This window comes from Thermobia domestica, chromosome 9, assembly GCF_964235325.1.
Source record: "Thermobia domestica chromosome 9, izTheDome1.hap1.1, whole genome shotgun sequence".
In the NCBI taxonomy this organism is placed as follows: domain Eukaryota; kingdom Metazoa; phylum Arthropoda; class Insecta; order Zygentoma; family Lepismatidae; genus Thermobia; species Thermobia domestica.
Window position 1 is genome coordinate 196,788,476 of NC_137462.1, and position 19,931 is coordinate 196,808,406.

At 31.9% G+C, this 19,931-nt stretch overlaps 1 protein-coding gene across 1 annotated transcript in view; it reads right to left on the reverse strand.

Annotated features, from left to right (window-relative positions):
- Positions 1-19,931, reverse strand: part of LOC145660525 (calpain-B-like) — a 71,867-nt gene that overhangs the window by 29,875 nt on the left and 22,061 nt on the right. Inside the window, exons 2-8 of the mRNA XM_081725705.1 lie at positions 18,834-18,969; positions 16,952-17,128; positions 13,782-13,851; positions 13,318-13,435; positions 8,733-8,867; positions 8,023-8,194; positions 3,727-3,908 (exon numbers count right to left, since the gene is read on the reverse strand). Coding sequence (XP_081581831.1) covers positions 3,727-3,908; positions 8,023-8,194; positions 8,733-8,867; positions 13,318-13,435; positions 13,782-13,851; positions 16,952-17,128; positions 18,834-18,969 — 990 coding nt within the window. The remainder of the gene's footprint in view (positions 1-3,726; positions 3,909-8,022; positions 8,195-8,732; positions 8,868-13,317; positions 13,436-13,781; positions 13,852-16,951; positions 17,129-18,833; positions 18,970-19,931) is intronic.

Sequence of the window (19,931 nt, forward strand, 5' to 3'; positions counted from 1 at the left end):
AACAAATGAAGCATTAGAATTAAATTTACAAGTATTAGAACAAATCTTAGAATTGCGATTGTTAATTCATAACACAATAGACTGAAGATTACAAGCCTCTGAAGTAATACGGAAGAAAAGTGAATGAATAAAATACTTTAAAATATATTATTTGTGCAAAATTGATAACATAACAAAAATTATTATTTGATATCGAAAATTAAACAGTTTTACTCACAAGTTCGTCTCAATTACAAAGGACAAATTGCTCGTATATTTCCTTAAAATCTAGTTAGGATATTTCTTAGGGACTAAAAGAGTTAAATATACAAAGGTTAATGGAATTGTAGAACGATAGTAAAATCTCTAACACATTGTTAAATGGAATTGAAAAACAAAAGCCTTCATGCACAAAGTGATTCGATCTACTGTTGATTTATGTTTCAGACTAGTTTTCTTCTAGTGATATATAACAAATTGATTTGATTTAAATATTAAACTGCAATTAGTAAAATAAACTAATATAGATATGTACAGAAAATTTTGCAAATCAAAAATAATAAAGAATAATAAAGAAAACAAGAATTTTAGGAAAATTTTAAAATAGATCAAAAGATTGCGATCTTGGCCAATAATTAGTTTTTGGATGAGAGGCTACAAACATTTTGAATGGACTCTAAATCGAGTTTTCGTATTTTCTACGGAATAAACACATCATACTGAGTTCAGTGATAGTTTGGGTTTAGCTACACTATATGTATTTCTACAGATATAAGGCCTACAAGAAATTCTTTGAAATATATAGGATCTTTTGATTCAAAAATGATAAAGCGCAAATTAAAAATTTTAGATTTAATACTTTTTAGTCATTCACCAGAAACAAATACTTTACTATTAAAATTTATACGAATTATCCCAACAACTAATTATTATTATTATTATTATTATTATTATTATTATTATTATTATTATTATTATTATTATTATTATTATTATTATTTACGTAATAAAAAATGTATAGCGCCTCTTCATGAAGAAAGCGCTCCTTTGCTTTCTGTATGTCATGAGATTCATTTTCCGCGGGAGTATTTGCTTCAGATGAATACTAGACTAGTGATTCAGATTCCAGTAGTTTCTCTATGCTGAAATGGAGAAATGGGGCGTTTAATTCTAATGAAGCAATCAAAACAAAAGAAAAAGGAAAAAGCTAAATGGACCTATTTAGATCTTCAATTGAATTAAACCAGTATTTCTCAAACTTTTTTTCATGTGGGGACCACTTTTTTTTTTTTTTTTTTTTTTTTTTTTTGTTAAAGTCAGAATGATCTACAGACTATTGTACTCTTGTTCCCTTCGATAACAAATTTATCATTTTGTGTCTGTGTTTTGAGCATAGGTGTGCCATTATTCAAGTATACTTTCATTCTAAAATTCTACAAAATTAACAGGGAAAAAATTGTATGTATATATACCAATCGATAGATCTCTCTCAATAGATTAAATAATATGCATCAATGTAAAAGCTTATGCGTAGTTTTCGAGAAGATTGAGAAAAAATAAATATTTTGTAAACTCAAAAATCGATGCTGAATGCAAATCATGCCACCTATTTAGATAAGACTGAAACTGAAGTGTTTATTCTGCTGGGATAGCGTTTTTTTTTTTTTTTTTTTTTTAATTAATTTCTGTATTATGTAAGAAAAATAAGTAGCATATTGTGTTTGTTGCTTTTGTTTAATTTCTTCTACCAGTGGTGCACATACTACTTGTAAAATGAATAATTTTCTTTTATAATAAGAATTAGGAATATCTAAATATTTTCATGTAGATGTTTGTGTAACCTGTGACTCTTAAACGTTTTGAGGGTTGCACGTTAGACTTACTCGAAACGTTCATTTTTTAATGAATATATGGGCTAAGAGTAACCACCGTTAAAGTCACCGTTACCCGTGAAGACGTCAACGGATTGATTTCATTAACGAATTCGATCAAAACAATCGCTCTAGCTGTCTATTGCAAAAAATAGATTTCGAAAATTCGCTTCCGTTTAACACTTATCATGTAGAGTAACAGATGGACAAACGTACTAACATTACAAGGCTCACTAGTGTGATCCTAATAATACATCTACGTATATTTGTATAATTTTAGTCTTACTAAATTGTATTATAAGGATCCCCACCTTTCAGTGTGCATTATTTCATCAAGCACATGTTATATCTATAAAACACGTGCTATTGTTTATAGCCACCAATACAAGCAGACGATACACATGAAGTAAACAGGAAGACACGAAGCCAGCACGACGGAACCCGAGGAGGAACGAGCCGCCCAGAAATCACCTATGAAAGAGGACCAGACGAGGAGCAAATTATCAAATTATCAGTTCACCCCTGATCGCTTAAACTACACCTACTCCTGAAGTCGTTCTGGACAAAGAAGTATTACTTTGCCCAAATCCCTAAAGGCTCCATGAGCTAAAGCAATTCCTAACTACAACCTAAACCTCTGGAGGCTGAGGAGGTTACCAATTATACCATGAGCTAAGGAGGTCACCAATAATATCATATCCTAAAGTCTCTATAGATACCCTTGAGCCTACTATGAGCCAAGGGAATCCCGTTAAAAAATATGTCCTTCCTTCACCTTTTCTTGAGGTAGGAAAAGACTCTGATGTATTCTCTTTGTACTTACAAAGAAGTTTTGTTAATATTTTATCAATAAATTTGTGAAGGGTTAAATTCCGGACTAATATTGGCTCTACCAAAAGACTTACAATATAATCTATTATTTGTATGATCTGTACAACCTGTTTGAGATTCTCAACTATACGTAGTATGTAATATGCAATTCACTTTTTTTTTTCCTAATGTTCAATTTAAAACGATCAAAGGGCAGACCTCGTGGACCAATTGTGGTCTGCAGACTTCAATTTCGGAAAAGTTGTAATTATCTTCACTATCTCTTAAAAAAAATAAGGAACTGCACTTAAGTTAGTCCATTTAGTCTGAATTTATTTATTATCATATGAGATTGTATAAGACAACTCATGAGTATCTTTCTATATTTGCCTACATCTAAGACGTGACTGCGCAAAAGATATAGACGGTGTTACGGTAAAACATTCATCTGTTAGACCCAGACAAAAAGTTTTGACCTTACCGTCAGCTTGATGGCGAAGAAATACTGTGTACTTATTTCGGAATACTTGCCCTCCGTTGCTACCAATTATTTCATTATTGTTCCTTCCATTTTTCATTCATTATGTAGGAGTTTAGTGTCCCATTCACTAGCAAAGCTATATGAGACATGAACCTACATCTTAACATGGGAATCGAATCTCATACCGAAAGCACTTACGCTATCCATATATATTATGAAGGAGCCCTCATCATTCATTCCAATTTATAATAATCCTCGAGAGCATTTGGGCATTTTAAATGTAAAATTTTATTTCCAAAGATATGGGTAGATATGAAAGGAGTTTTGGATCATGTTAGCGTTCTGGAGGAACAAAAGTAAAGGATTAATAGAGTAGTAAAAACAAGTAAAGTAAGAGTAATCATATAAATTACATTTAATTAATTAATTAAGATTATAGCAAAAATATCACATTCCTTAATTTATGATGATAAGATAATATTAAAAATGGTAGAAAATATTTTGGAAAGAGGTATAATATATTGTTTGTAAAAGCACTTAACAAATACTAAAGCACTTCTTCGAAAATATCACATGCATGCATACTTATCACTCCAAGCACCTTTCCACTCTGTTCTATCACCCCAAGGATTTCGTAACCGAATAAGTTGAACTTTTTCACATTTATCAGATGACTCAATATACATTATTTTGACTTTTGTAATGCTGTAAGCATGATCTGTTATAAGGCCCATTTTCGTTATTTCATTATACGTGTGTGGCCCACTCTGAGAGTAAAAAAATAAAAGGTTTTATTCATAAAGAGCAATACAGTTAAAGTCCAACATATTCATTTAAGGTAAAAATCCATTAAAATAAAAATAATACATGCAACAGATTCTTATTGACATTGAAAGTTTCTTTAATGTGTTCTACGTTCTAATGAAACTATTTCTTTCATGCTATTTCTTAATGCCTTTCTCTTTTCATAATGCCGGAAAAAGAACGATAACGTTTTGTCAGTATTTGTACATAATACAACAGTTGAATATTGATTCGGTTTTGCTTACTTTATTCTGCAACTTAGACTAATAATTGCACCACTTAATCCTGACTAGAGTTTTTATCATTTCCATTACGTTTATTAGCCTTACACGTTTTAACGTTAATATCAGCACAGATTCCATGCAATGAAGTTAATTCGAAGACTCTTACAAAGGAACGAGGCTAGTTCGTCCAAAATTTCATGTTTAGCACTACAGAACTCCCATATGATAGTTCCTGTCATGGCGTAAAACAGTTTTCAAGTAACCATCTACAGATTCTTTAATTTGGTAAATATAAACATCTTGCAAACACAAATATCTTCAAAGTGTACATATATACTGTGGTGGTGGCCACAGCTTTTTTAAATGTACTGTTTCCAGCGCAAGCATTGGATTTCTAGTCATGTACAATTTCTAACACAGTGGACTAGTCAAAAATGAGCCGTTTATTGCCCGCAAGAAGTAGCGACCTAACCCTATTTTATTAGTATATGCGAAGGAAGGAATATCTTTAAGTAAAAACTCCAGAATAGTTTATTGACTAGAAAAAAAAAATGAAAATGAAATCACATTAGGTTACTTACAATCATGAAAAATTCAAGTTTATTCAGTGTAAACTCAAAAATATCGGGGAAAGAACTGACACCTATTATCCCTCCCTCTTTTTTCCTGGGTATGTACATGATGGTGCTAGGATTAAACGTTTCGCATAGAATCACAATTCTGGTGATTTACCAACCATTAAAAAGTCACTTTTGATATACTTTTCAAGGCTAGAATGATCTTGAGTTTCATTTTGACGTATATTATACTCTTAGTATGATGTATTTTAAACACACAGAACCACATGTATAAACTGCTCAAGTGAGAGACTACAATACCCTTAATATGCTGTTCTCGTAATATGCCAACAAAGCGACGCCATCTCATATATATATATATATATATATATATATATATATATATATATATATATATATATATATATATATATTCAATATTTCTGTCACTTTGTATACCCTATCGATAATGTGATTTTTTTATTATTGTTATTATTATTTTCACGTTAATGCTTATAAAGAAACTGGGAAGTACTCAACTTACTTTTCTTTACCGTGTTATAAATTTATGGAACAATTCATTATTGTCGAATTTTCACTGCCTTCACCGATATCATTGTCAAGATACAGGTAAGAAAAAATGGTCAGTGAACATGAAACTTAATTATACAGTTAACAAATATGTACTTTAATATATTAACTTATAAACACAAATAGCTTGAGGTTTCTCGTGCGAGTTTCACCACAGTGTAAATATATATTTATACCTTAAACGTTGTGCTTCTCTTGTGCTTGGGGACAACGCTGAAGACTTTCTAATGACTTGTACTTTATCAGTGATGTGTTTTGTAATTTTTCAGATGTTTTGAAAGACTTGCTGCTAGAATTTTGCTGCATTTGGCGTCACGGATATTTATGTTAGTTTAAAGTGTGTGATCCCTTATGTTATGCCTGTATTCGGTGTCTATCAAATCTTGTGTATTTGCCAAGACACTAACATAGGTATGATGATACATATTGTAAACATTAAACTAAAAGAACAAATTCGTAACGCCAAATGCAACGGTGCTCCATCATCAAGACTTTCAAAATATCTAAGCATACAAAACACAACACTGATGTAGGCTTGCTTTTATACACGAGCATATTGAGCACGTACCCAATGATGCAAGAGTCTGAAGGTGGAACGTTCGTACACGGAAAATAAAGAGAAAATGAGAAAATGTTCTTAAGCTAGAAAAGAACCGTTAAAAAATAAGCAATAATAGAATAAATATGACAAATACGGAAGAACTGAGACGCGCCACTTATTTGGAAATTGTATAATTGTCTCTATACTATTCATAACAATATACTCTTATCAGCAGCAAGAGGAAGGGTGATGGGTCTTGACTTTATGCGTAACCAGAGTACGGGCGGCTTGACCTTGAATGAGCGATGGGTGTATGATTGATTATAATATCAAATGTGCGGGGTTCTTCCCTTCTCTCCCACCGACGTCCTTCCCACCATCAACCTGCTGCTTTCATGCGAGAGAGGTCCGTTATATCATGAAAAAGTCAATGATATTCTCGCGACTACTAGGTGAAGAATACATGCTAATTTTGTTATTATTATTTTACGGTTAGCGATTTCCAATCCGAGACACAGGTGAGTTCATAGCTAGTAGATATAGAAAGGCTCTCCGAAGAAGGGCTAAGGGCAAAATCTCTCCCGAATCAAAACTGACATGTCATTGTTGTAATTTTCTGCTGTTATTGTAAAAATTGAAAAAGGTTATGGTGGAAGAGAGCGGCTACTCATAACGTGCCCGGGTGTTGTTTATGTCAAATGCGGATGTGCATTGATAAGACATAATTGGAAAAATAGTCTTCGTCGTCCATAGAAAAACAACCACATGAAACTTTTTCTTCTAGTCAAAAACAGGAATCAAAATTTAACTCCAACACGAACGCTCTGGTTAGAAGTTGGAATAACATCATTCACTTTCACCATCATATCATTCACAACTACAAAGACTTAGGGAAGAGTTTCTCAACCTGGAGGTTGCGAAGATAAGCGGAAGAGATAAATATAATTAGAATCTAATATCGAAAAATATTTTTAAATATTATTTTGAATTTTGTTCTTATAGGCATATTTTCATTTTTATACATACTGTTAAGAACAACAAAAACTAGGTCTACTAAACATTTTCAACATGTGCAGAATTATTTAAAAATCAATTAAAATGAAAGAGGTACGATATGAAACTAATGACTAATGAGAAATTCATATTGAAATACCAGAGAAATACAAATGAAACAAAATCTGCATATTGAAATACAATTACAATTGAAAGCTAATGAGATGTCTGAGCATGATGTGATTTCACTAGTGCGACAATGTCCGATTCAACCTTCGTGACGCACACATTATCAAGTCATTTAAAATACTCAATAACTTTTTAAATAACTATCCAAGTTTTTAAACCAAAATTCGAAATCACTTTATTTTTTTTATCATATGACCCAAAATTAAGGGAGTTATGAAATTTTAAATTTTGAAACGGCCTCCATTTTGAAACAGTATGACGGATCGGATTCGATATTTGTAATATGAATGAACTGACCAAATTTGGTTTTAATCCATTCGCTCTTAGGAAAGTTTCTGTATCCACTATATATAAGAAATGAATTCCACTATTATAGAAATAGATGGATATCGTGAGATCTCCACAATAGTTATATTAAAAATCCCACACAAGCTTATTACAAACCAGAAATTATAAGGAGGTCGCTCGCAAGAGGATGTAATAAAATGGGAGTCGTAGTAGGAATTAGGTTGAGAACCACCGATTTAGGGTATTTACACTGTAGAAAAAGTCACACCGGAAGTCTCAAGATGTTTATTTTTATAAGTTGTAACATGTTAGTGTACATGGTGTTACCTGTGTAATTAAATGCCTTCACTTGTCCCTACTAACATCCTTTTGTTACATGCGTGTTAACAATGCTACCAGTAAAGAAAGCGAAAATGTGATGATTGTCTCATAAAACTGTAACGTAGTAGAGAGAAGGAAGGCTAATACTTTTTTATTTATAAAACAGCTCTTCAAGTGGCTATATTAACAATGTTAACAGTAATCTACATCTATTTATCGTTTAAGGACTTGAATAGTATATGACAATATTAAATACATCTTTAATAATCGCTTTTGCGTGTAAGAATTTTCTTTAAAGTTAAGTTTTACATGTAACAATTTAGAAGTATAAAAATTGTGAGAACTACAAAAACTATTAAAGTTAGATACTAACCGAAGTTGAACTACAGCATATTAAAGAAGAACGCTCAAATGCTTTTAACATTATTTGAAACAGATTTGGAGGAGCATCTTTCAACTCAAATGTCTCAGATAAGCCACCTGTGAAATCCACCATAGCTTCTGATGTAGTACCACCATTTAAGGATTCATAAGAGCCATGCAATCTGTAAATAAAGTAGTTTAACAATATAACTATCCATACATCACTAGAAGTTGACACTTGGTTCAACATATTCTGCGTGTAACGAGACATGATGAAGAAAAACATGGAATCCTGGAAACAAGGAATATTTTGATCAGTGCTCCCATCTGAAAATTGTACTTGTGACAGATTTATTTATTTACTACAAATTTCAGAATAGAATACTGTATCTGAGAAATAGTAATATAATGCTTACATAAAGACATTAAATAAATGAATAAGCTGTTTGTCTAAGGTTGTAGCTTTAATTTAATATTTAAATTTAGAAGTGCCTAAATAAGGGTATTTAGTAACTGGAAAATCATACGCTATACGTTTATGCATTGTATAATTTTAAACTTTTCTGCAATTCACCTAAAATTTCAGTGCATTCCAGGAACAAAGGAATAGTTTTTGAAGTAACTTGTGGCTTTATTATGTATGCTGTTTCGTGAAAATATCAGCTACTTATATATTGATGAACTATTGTAGCACATACATTTAAGAAGTATTTTACCTACTTGGCGTAAGCTTTTTCAAGAAGAGCGCCCCAAAATTCATTTTGATGCGATGAATGGAGATATACAAGTTGACCTGATACTGTTGGCAACCGGTCGTCTATTACAACTTCTACCCATCTTCCAAACCGCCAAAACCTAACAATAGAAAATACGATAAAGTTATTTATAATGCCGCCAAGAAAGGAGAGAGAGAAGCATCAGTGCGAGAATAAATGAACATGTGTAAGACCCAAGGGAAAAAGTCACCTACATGAGACTTGTCTAAATATTTAAAAGATTCTCAACATCAAATTGAAAGAATCAACATTTTACATCTGTAATTACATGGGTGCATGGGGGATATTCAAAATAGCCAATTTTTTGTTAATTTTACATCTGTGTTTTTCCATTGCCGACAGAAACGCGATTTTCATTAGATCTGAAGACACTATTTTAAATCTGAACAAAGGAAATTTAGATCACAGATAAGATTATATTATTTTCAATTTCAGGTATACACAAGTCTAGCAGATTTAGTGATTTTTTCTTTATTACATTCTTCGCAAATTCAAGTATATTTATCAGCTACATAAGCACCTTTGCGGAAACCAGTTTACGTTTCTTCACGAGCACATTGGTGACAACTGAAAAATAAGTTTTATGTTAACGTTGTACGGTTCATAGATCTTTGTGTTTATTGCCTACAACCAGCTCAAACGTGAATAACAGTTATCAACAAATTCATTTCCATTATTATTCATAGGAAGGAATGCAAATTAAAACAGTGATTAGCATATAAATTGTGCATCGTATTTTCCCATGAAGCCGAGTTCGTTGCTGTTTTTGAAAAGTGAGGTTATTTAATTTTTCTTTCAGAAAGATTCCATAGGAAAGCAAGAAATTTCACATATGGCTCCAATTTGGCAGTACTATGAAGTCATCGAGAAAGGTGTTAGCGCACACCAAAACTTATGACTATAGCTGTACTATTTCGGGATACAAGGTAAGAATGTTCATAGAAGTTTGTAGACTCCTGTTTAATCACTCAGGGTGGCCTTTCCCTGTTTCATTTCTCTAAATTCCCAACTTTATTCTATAATGACTACATTATTCCTTTCTATGGTTCTAGAATTCTATAAGAACTTTAATTTTGATTTATTAGCAAAATAAATACTCCAAATCTGTTTCTACTTAAATTTTGTAAATTTTTTAGTGCTTTATAATTATTCTAATGTAACTTTTAACCACGGCAAAATTTATGTACGTTTTTGGAAGTCTAGCTTCCCAAACTTTGTTGTAAAGTGTCAAAACTTCCTAACATTCCATTATTGCTAACTATTTTTTTTTTTTTTTTTTTTTTAAACATCGTTGAATACAAAATGAATGTTGACATTGAGCGTTCAATAGCAAATCAATTGGGATTTCATGTGGTCTGCGTTCAGTTGGTTTTAAGAACTCTTACATAGAAGCGTAAAATTCCATGCATGGAATGTTATTTTAAAGAGTCAGTGCTAGTTAACGAGTGATGAATTTTTGATGCGGAAGTCGCTGTAGGTGAAGCCTGGTATCATCATCCGTATTTAAGTAGAAGAACTTCGACAGAACAATGGAAACTCCCGTCGCCACATTGTACAAAATTATTAAAGAAATTTCATCACTATTTGGTTGCTTACATTCCATTCCTGCACACTAAGCACTCGAGCATGTGTGATTTCACAATTCACATACAATATGAATTCCGACAATCTACTCAACGATATAAGATAAATGCAAACTTTCCTATCCCAGCAACACCTTCGAGCTTGGATGGAAGCTCTATTACACACTGGAGTAATTATGCCTAAGCAACGCCGAAAAGGCATGATTGCAAACAACATAAGCACAAGTTAATCAACTAACGTTTGGAATATAATTTATTCATAAACAACTTAAAACAAGAATCACTGAAATCTTCTAAACTCAAAAAGTAACTAAAATCTAAAATCTGAAAATATTTATTTGACAACATTACAAAAATGAAAATAAACACTAAAATTTAAAATATTTTTTTAATATAACACCAATGCGCAAATTGATCGATGAGAAAGCTTGTTCAATTTCTTTTGCCACTGTACATTATTATTAGAGACCGGGGGCCTTATGCAGAGTTGGTTTGACGTGTGATTATCGTCATAGTAAAGGCCTAACTGCTGTAGGAAGCATATGGTTGTCGAACTCTTTAGTATGACACTAATCACGCGTCAGAACGACTTTACATAAAGCCTCAGATGTTTAGAGATTAAAACCTGAAAAATAGGCAAGCAAATAGACACTTAAAATTTAAATAATAGGCAGTAAAATAGGCACTAAAATGTAACTCGAAATAATGAAGATAAATACTCAATATAATTAAAAAATAAATTCAAGTCATAGATAATGTTCAAATAATACAGAAACATACCTATTTGTTAATATCTTATTTTACTGTATATATAAAAACGAAGCTTGATATGTATTCCATGTATGTACATTCTCTACAGCACTTTATCACTACATATAACAGTCCAAATTTTATACACTTATCAGTACACACAGCAGTCCAAAGTTTTACAACACTTTTATCAGTACACATAGCAGTCCAAAGTTTTCCAGCACTTTATCAGTACGCATAACAGTCCAAAGTTTTACATCTTATCACTACGAACAACACCTATATTTCTCGGAAAAGACAGAATTCTTTCTTGAAGTACTAAATTATTCCCCCAATAAAGTCTTATTTTGAAGAAAATGCATAGAACAGGAAATATTAGACATAAAAGCAATTAGCGAAATAGGCAAAGTAGGTAAAATAAAATTGACTTAAATTGAAACTATAGCCCTCAATATAAACTTTAAAACGTTATTTTAGATCATATCTTTAATATTAAAGAATAGGTATTTTGCCTAACATCCGGTCTCTAATTATTATGATATTCTTACGTCTGCTATCTCATATTTTCACTCTAACAGAGAATAGAGATGTAGATTTCTTATTGTTATTAGAGCAATTGAACAATACAGGTTGACGACTATTAGTCAATTATTCGTGTCAACTGATTTACTCGTTATAGAATAAAAGCTATAATAGCTCTGCTAAAAGCAGTCCGTTTTCACGACGAGATTTCAAAATATATTTATTTTCATATTCTCCGTAAGACAAAACATGGTTTGTGAATTCCTCACCTCACCAATACTTTTTATAATAATAGTTGGGGAACACCACTTTCCTTGTCAAAATAAGATAATTTCTACAATCTTATTATTGTATGACGGTTATATTTGTTGTTCATGCATTGCTTTTGTATAGACTTTATGTTACTGTCACTCATAAAACTGAGTTATTCGTTTATGTTTTCGGCACCACACATTATGCCGAAGTTTCTATTATAGTATATACACTCACTTTGAGCGTCACATTAACAATACACATAATATTGTAAAACAATTGGAGATGAAATGTAAGCTCAATCCTCTCCATTTAGATGTTCATTGTCCAAAGCTTTAGTATTTTGCACGTTGCATGTTGATGAGAAAAATTTCTGTTCCCACGAGGAAGAGCAAAAAAAAGTGAGAAGAATGGTTGTTCAATGAATAGTACTGCTCACTACAAAATTATACGCATAATTGTCCTAAAATAATTTGTCGAAAAAAAAATATTTTATAGTTGGTTGAATACGAGTAACAGACAGATCTCTTATTTCTTTTCAACACACTTAAATGATCGCGAGTAGAAGAAACAATTTGACTAAAACTGAACTCACAGAATACAGCATAATTAATAAGCAATATAAAATATAATTAAAAATAAATATAATATAAATATAATATAAATATAAATAAATTAAAAATTATAAAAGAACGGTGTTCCTCATGAGGGTACTTCAAAGTCTGGTCACCCAAAATGAGGTAAATTCCTAAAAGCCGAGGAAAACTTTGCCTAAGAAATTGAACCTGTGAAATTATTCCACCTATGTGGTAGTATGTAAATAAAATTGCAATTTTCAGAAAATTCATGCACACACTATATTTCAAAGTGTTCTTTATTTTCAGTACTTTAACTATATTTATGTAGTAATCGGTATTTTCAGACAAGTATTCAGAGAAGTCAGTAAAGGAATAAAATTGAAACGCAAACATTATTAGTCCACCTTATCTTAGTAGATTTTATTATTTACAGGAATAAGCTGTCTCTTTTCTACAATAGTAATGTTATAGTGCAATACTTCGTTGGTTGATGCTAACTCTGATTCAGAAAACTAGTTAAAAAAAAAAAAAACTCTATATACCAAATTTGTAGGATTTTTAAATATGTAAACTGTTTAACAAAGTTTAGAAAGAAACTTACAAGATATACTCTTAGGTAATTAATTACGTTCTGCATCATTTTAAGAAAATAAGATGCACAGATCTTTTAAAATGGGATTGTATGAAACGGAAACAGTGATATTTTATTTTTATTTTATTTATTTTTTTTTTTAATAATTTTATATCACTCAATGTTTTACAGTATACATTGCTACACAGTACAGGATTTTACTACTGTATTATACATGAAGTAGTACCAGTGTATTGCTCCTTTGTAACTTACCTGAAATGAAATATTCCTGCATATTTATTCACAAAACTCTGATCAGTAGGAACAACTTGGAAGAATAGTTTTGTATTAAGAGTAAGATTAGTTGCTGCTGCTAACATCCAGCAATCACCTATATAAGAAACGGAAATGTATTCAGAAATACTTATGAAGAAAAGAACTTTATATAAAATATGAATTTATCTGGTTCCCAACTATAAAACCATTAAATTGCTTTGTGATATTTCGCTCTATAATGTTGGGCATCCTTAGAAGTTCTAGGGTAAGGAAGTTCAAAGGAGTAAAGTCTGATAGGATACAAAGAAGAAAAATCTACACTCTGTAGATTAATTTTGTATGGAGAAAAATGATTATTTCTTCCACAAGTCAGTTTTTCAAACGATTGATTCAATTAACTATATTAGTAATTAAAAGTTAAAAAGGACAAGAAATAAATAATGAGGTTTATAAGCACTTACCCAATTCTCCTTGTTGAATATCGAATCGTGATACTCCTTCAACGAAGAACCTAGGTTCATCCATAATTTCCTGAAGAAAAAGAAAAGAATACACTCACTTGTATAATTTCTTTTCTTGTTTCCTTTAGAAATCAAATAAATCTTGATCGTCTTGCTTGCTTCTAATTTTAATTCTTTGAGGTCCTGGGTTCGATCCCAGCCCCCGCCAAGTGCACTTTGTGGTGGACAAACACCGTGTGCGTGGGTTTTCTCGGGGTTCTCCCGTTTCCTCCCACTTTCTTCATTCCACCTTTCATTCATTACTCATCATCACCGTCTCCTTTAGCCTAACCGGCATAACCGTGGGACGTAAAACTGAAAGATTTCATTTCATTTTTCAATTTTAATTTTTTAACAATCGGCTTTTTGTTTCTGAAGTCTTGGTCATACAGAAAAAATATAACTAGATACGATGAAAAACCAAGTACATCAACAGGTTTTGACTGATTCACTTGGGATAAGCACTGGAGAAACATGTCCGTCTATAAATGTACTGAAGTTCATTAAATCATAATATACTCACTATATAATGGAGAAGTTAAGTCATACATTCTTTTGTTGGCTAGTGACGATTGCCAACTAAGGTTGCCGGGACATTCCGAATTTTTTGAAAATTTGTAGTGTTCCGAATTATGCCTAAGAGGAATGCATTATATGGCGCAACACCAAATCATGTAAAGAATTTACAAAGTATCCAAACGACATCTGTAAATTTCAAGCCACGATATGTACATATGATTACCGAAATATCGATATCGCTCTATTGCTAAAGTGTTTCGTGTTGGTAGCAGTGAAATCAGCGTGAATGATATTATTCTTTGTTTGTACTGGCTCTACTTAACTAACCGCGAAACTGACAGTACGAGTTCTCTATTTGGTATTTTTGATTGAAATTTTTATTGTAAAATTCATGAATATGCACATATTTTTCTTAATAAATTGTTCTATATGCGAATTTTGGTTTGACAAACAGGCGATCTGTACCCCCGATAAGTGTGTCTCACTTTAGGATTACCAAAAGGTTGCAACCCTATTGCCAACTATATATATCTTTATTGTACTAGTATTTAATATATACATTTTAAATAACTTAACCCATTTCTTACGTAACTAACTATTGATACTGAGTACAGGAAATATATTGTTATAAATTTAAAATGCTTACATATAGAACATTAATAGGATTTAACTAATTTCTGAAACTTTACTAATTCACAGTGGACCTTGCAACGTTGATAAATTGAGAGTGATTTTACAAAAGTCTGTAGTTCCATTTGAAAATAACATACTCCGCCTTGTGTATACAGCTAATTTTATTGTCAAATTGAAGTAAACAGTCACGGCAATTAATTAATCGATATTTTTTTTAAGAGTGGAGACAGCAGCTGCTTGCGTGAGAGTATCAGGAGCCATATTCTACATTAGGACTTTTTTAAGCAATTAGGAGGTCTCACTTTCAAAAGTTTTTGTTCCATATTTTACAATAATTCTAAAGCTTCAATAAATTACAAAATTATATCACTTGAGCTAGGAACTTTAGGTGCAAAATTTTGGTTGAGAGGTGCAAAAGTTTGGAATAAAAATATGGAAATTTCAATAATGTAAATATTCATACAAACAATATGAAAACTAATTGCATCATATACGTATAAGGACTCAAAATTCACTGGTACATTAAAAAAGATGCCTCAAACAAGTCCCAAAGACAATGTTATTGAAGTTACAAGTTCAGAAAATTGTTAAAACAGATAACATTTAACATTTGAATGTTCTTTTCTCTTTTTTGCTTATTTTTTTCACTGAGGCTGCATCTCTGATTACGAAGTAAAGGTAGTAGGTATATGGTTGGCGCACGCGCCTTCTGCATGCAAGACCTGGATTCAATTCCTAATGGAAATTTACGTGGTTCGGATCCCACGTTAAGCTGTAGGTCAACCTCTCACACAGCCTCGGTGCTAAACGGGATTCTAAAGTCCGAGTCAACCAACCAATCAACCCATCCGGTTACTAAGTAAATATTTGTATGTGCAAAAATGCTCAACAATACTGATTGGTGGTAGCCGTGATAGGTCAGATTCATGTTGCAACCTCTCTTTACTTTCTATTCAATAGCTTTCGCGTAACGGGACTTCACTGAAGTGAAAGTAGTGTGATGCCAATATTGAAAAAAGTTATAAAAAGATGCTAGTGTTGAAAAAAGATGAAATCAAAAGAGCTAAGAATGTTTATTTAATATTTTCTTCGCAAGATGAGCCAATGTGGGCATTTTAATATAATAGCAAAACAAAATTAGATGCAGCACCTAAAATGCCTAGTTCTAGTTATTATATATATATATTAGAGACATGAGAAGACTTTTCAGCAAGTAATTCCAACATACTGAAGAAGATAGGTATTACTGTCGAAACCTATTATCGAAAACAAGATGAGATTACACATTTACCGATAAGGTTGTCTATTTAAGACCATGCGTCAATTTTTTTTGTCGAATCAGTATTGTTTCAAAGAGCTTACAGATTGATATCTACGGCTGATCATATAAATAAATAAATTGAATTTATTTGCCATTTAGGTCAGAATACTGGATATGATATTGGCATATTTAAATAATTGTATTAGCTGCTTAAAAAATATTAAAATTAAAATTAGGAGTTTGACTACGAATAAGAATTCAAAATTGTTCTACGGCTGATCATATAAATAAATAAATTGAATTTATTTGCCATTTAGGTCAGAATACTGGATATGATATTGGCATATTTAAATAATTGTATTAGCTGCTTAAAAAATATTAAAATTAAAATTAGGAGTTTGACTACGAATAAGAATTCAAAATTGTTTGTTTTCTCTTCTTCTTTATTTCCTTGCATATCGTAAAAGTTAAAGAAATCAGTCAAAATGAATAATTATTAACTCACACGCTAAAGTTACAAGGTTAAATTCGAGTGTGATTATACTTTCACAGGCATGACGAGGCAGAATATTGGCATTAGAATAAAATAACACATCAGAGATTCTAAGGATGATAGTGCTACTGTGTTAGGCTTATCATAATAACTATATGCGTCTAAGCATAATAATAATGTTAAATACAAATATAATATAATAAAAGTAGTTAGTCTATAGCTTACATGTGGTCTTTTCCATTCAAAATTTCTGCTTGGCTTCTGACTGTAGAAGAGAGATTTGTCTGTTGCTGGGAAGCATGGATCCTCAAATAACGTTCCTGCAGATAAACACTTCTCCCGTATTTTGTAAAAATCTTGTACTTCGCCTCGTGAATGAACACCTGATCCATTTTCTCCAAGCTGACAGAAATAAGTAGTTCAAGAATTTTAAAGCTGACAAATAATAGTATTTACCGTTTACACCTATATTGTAGAAAATGAAATTAATTGATGTTTTCAGTTTAACCTTTCAGTATTATGCCCCTTAGGCTGAGACTAAGGAAGACAGATGATTAACGCAAGTGAATAACAATGGAATAATCGGTGAAACGAAACCGTATGAGGAAACGGGAGTACCCGAGAAAACCCATGGACATAATATCCACCACAAACTTACTTGGCCAGGAATCGAACGAGGGACCCCACGGAGGTAAGTGCTCTACCACTGAAAGGCCGTTCCCCCACCTGTATTGTATAAAAATCTATAATTGAGATTTTTTTTATAATCAAATTATTTAAAAGTTACTCCCTACATGTGTGAAGAGGGGACCAAAATAAAAATTAAAAACTATGGGTCTATTTCTTCGTTGACTTCATTTTCAAGAGCCATGGGAAAAGACATTTTCAATCAAATAATATCATTCTTATCTAACCATAGTGTAGTTTCATGTACGCAATTTAAGTTTTCGAAAACACTAATCAAATAAAATTACAATTCATAACTATGCCAAAAAGAACTCACAAAGTGATAAAGGTAAAAAATGTATTACGGTCTTTCTAGATTTAGCTAAAGCATTTGACTCTGTTAATCTCAGTATTCTTATTCATAAACTCAACAGTTATGGCTTAAAAGGGATTATCATCACATGAATTAAATTCTATTTGCAAAAACATATCCAAGCTGTTGAATTATTTATTTAAATCCTACACAATTCACTCAGAAACACATACATATCTATATTTAAAAACATTGCCTCCGTTAGTGCCCAGGGATCGATATTAGAATCCATATTATTTCTTCTATTTGTGTATGATTTGTCAAATGATATGACATAACATTCTCAACAAATACAAATATGTGTGTTGATAACATAACCTTAACTATAATATAAGAAAGTTATAATCTTATCTTAGAAAAAATTGCTGATACTACTCGTGATTTAGAAAATTAGTTTGCTCATAAACTAAAACTAAACACAGGAAAATATGTAATCTGAGTGGAGAGCACCGACTACAGGAGTGGGAGGGTTAGCGGACTGAGTAACATAGTGCTTAATGCATCGGCACAGTATGCTGGAGATCCTGGGTTCGAGTTCCCGTCCAGTCAATCCCTTTTCACTCTTCGTATGTTAAAACACAGGAAAGTTTACAGCCTTAACTTTCCATCATATTTAATGCAACCATTGAGTACATATTAAGTTAATGTTAAATAGTGAAATAATAATTTATATAAAAACCAACAAAATTAATCGGCATTTGACTAAATCGCAATCTTTCTGGGAAACATATATCTTCTCTGATCTTAAAATCCAATTAAACATGTCTTAAAACTAGGCACAACTCGCAACTTATATTTTGCACTTATCCAGCCTCTGCTTACGTATTGTAGAAATCTTCTGTCCAGGTTCGATTCCCGATGGTAGCTCATGTGGTTCGGATCCCTTATTCAGCTGTACGAACACGTCTTATATAGCCTTGCTGCTGAAATGAACGCAAAACCCCAACTCAACCAACGAATCGTTAAATCTTCTGTGATAGCATGAGTCTAATTATTAACATTTGAGGTACTACGCGTGGATAACTCAATATTTCAAAAATTCTTATTAATAAAAATTTACTTTCTTACCTTGAAAGTGGCCCAACATGGATGAAATACATCTCCAGAACCAGTGCACCCTCCAGACAAAAGACGGTTGTTAAGCCTGTATTTTCCTCTAGTCCAGGAGAAGGTATCTTCGTCTGCGTCAATTAACTTTGGATCACTGAAAATGCAAATTTAATTGCAACATTAGCCTACCTCAAGAGTATTACAGGAATGCGAGTCCAGCAAATTCAGACAGCAAGATTAATAACACATTTATTTAAGACCTCAATACAAGTTCAACAAATGCAGATAGTAAGCTTAGTAACTAATTCATTCATAACCTAATTCTGTTTTATATGATGTTCTATCTTCTTATAAATAACATTAAATCAAACGTTTCTACAATATTTTCCGGGAGAGTTTAGATTACTTAAAAGAAAAGAAAAAATCCTGGTAGAGAAATACTTAGAACAACTATCATAATGCATTGATATTTAAATGTAGCATATATTTCACCTTTTCTTCAAGATATTCTTGCAGATTTCCAGGAACATTATTAGATATAATAGAAATAAAAAGAACTTCAATTATTTACTACTGCAAGAATCGTTTAAAGTCTAGCATAATTGCGAAAAATCTTCCATGATTCTGATTCGACTGTTGCCTAATCATTATATCGGAGTATCATGCTGGTCTCGAGTTGTGCGTAAGACCAGGCAAGATGTTCTAAAGTCTACTATTTTTCATTTCTGAAATTAAATAAATAAATAAATAAAAATTAATTTAAACCTCTTTCGGTGTTTGTAATTATTTATTGAATTATGGAGGAATCGAATAATCGAGTATATTACTATCTATTTATTGAGAAGCTACCTATCTACATGCGGATGGCAAAACATCTAATATATACCTGTGGCTTGGGTCTAAAAGGATTAGTGTCACTACAGTTCACGCGGAAAGTATTGACGCCTAAAGCTTAGCGTCAATATTTTTCGCGCTTTTACACACCACCTTTGTATTTCCTTAATGACGCCGTGTAAACTGTTGTCACTCGCTGGTAAGAAACACTCACTTGTTATGTTGCTTACTGTGGAGTAACAAGTTTCAACTTGCTTTAGTTGGTCGACAGGATTACTTGGT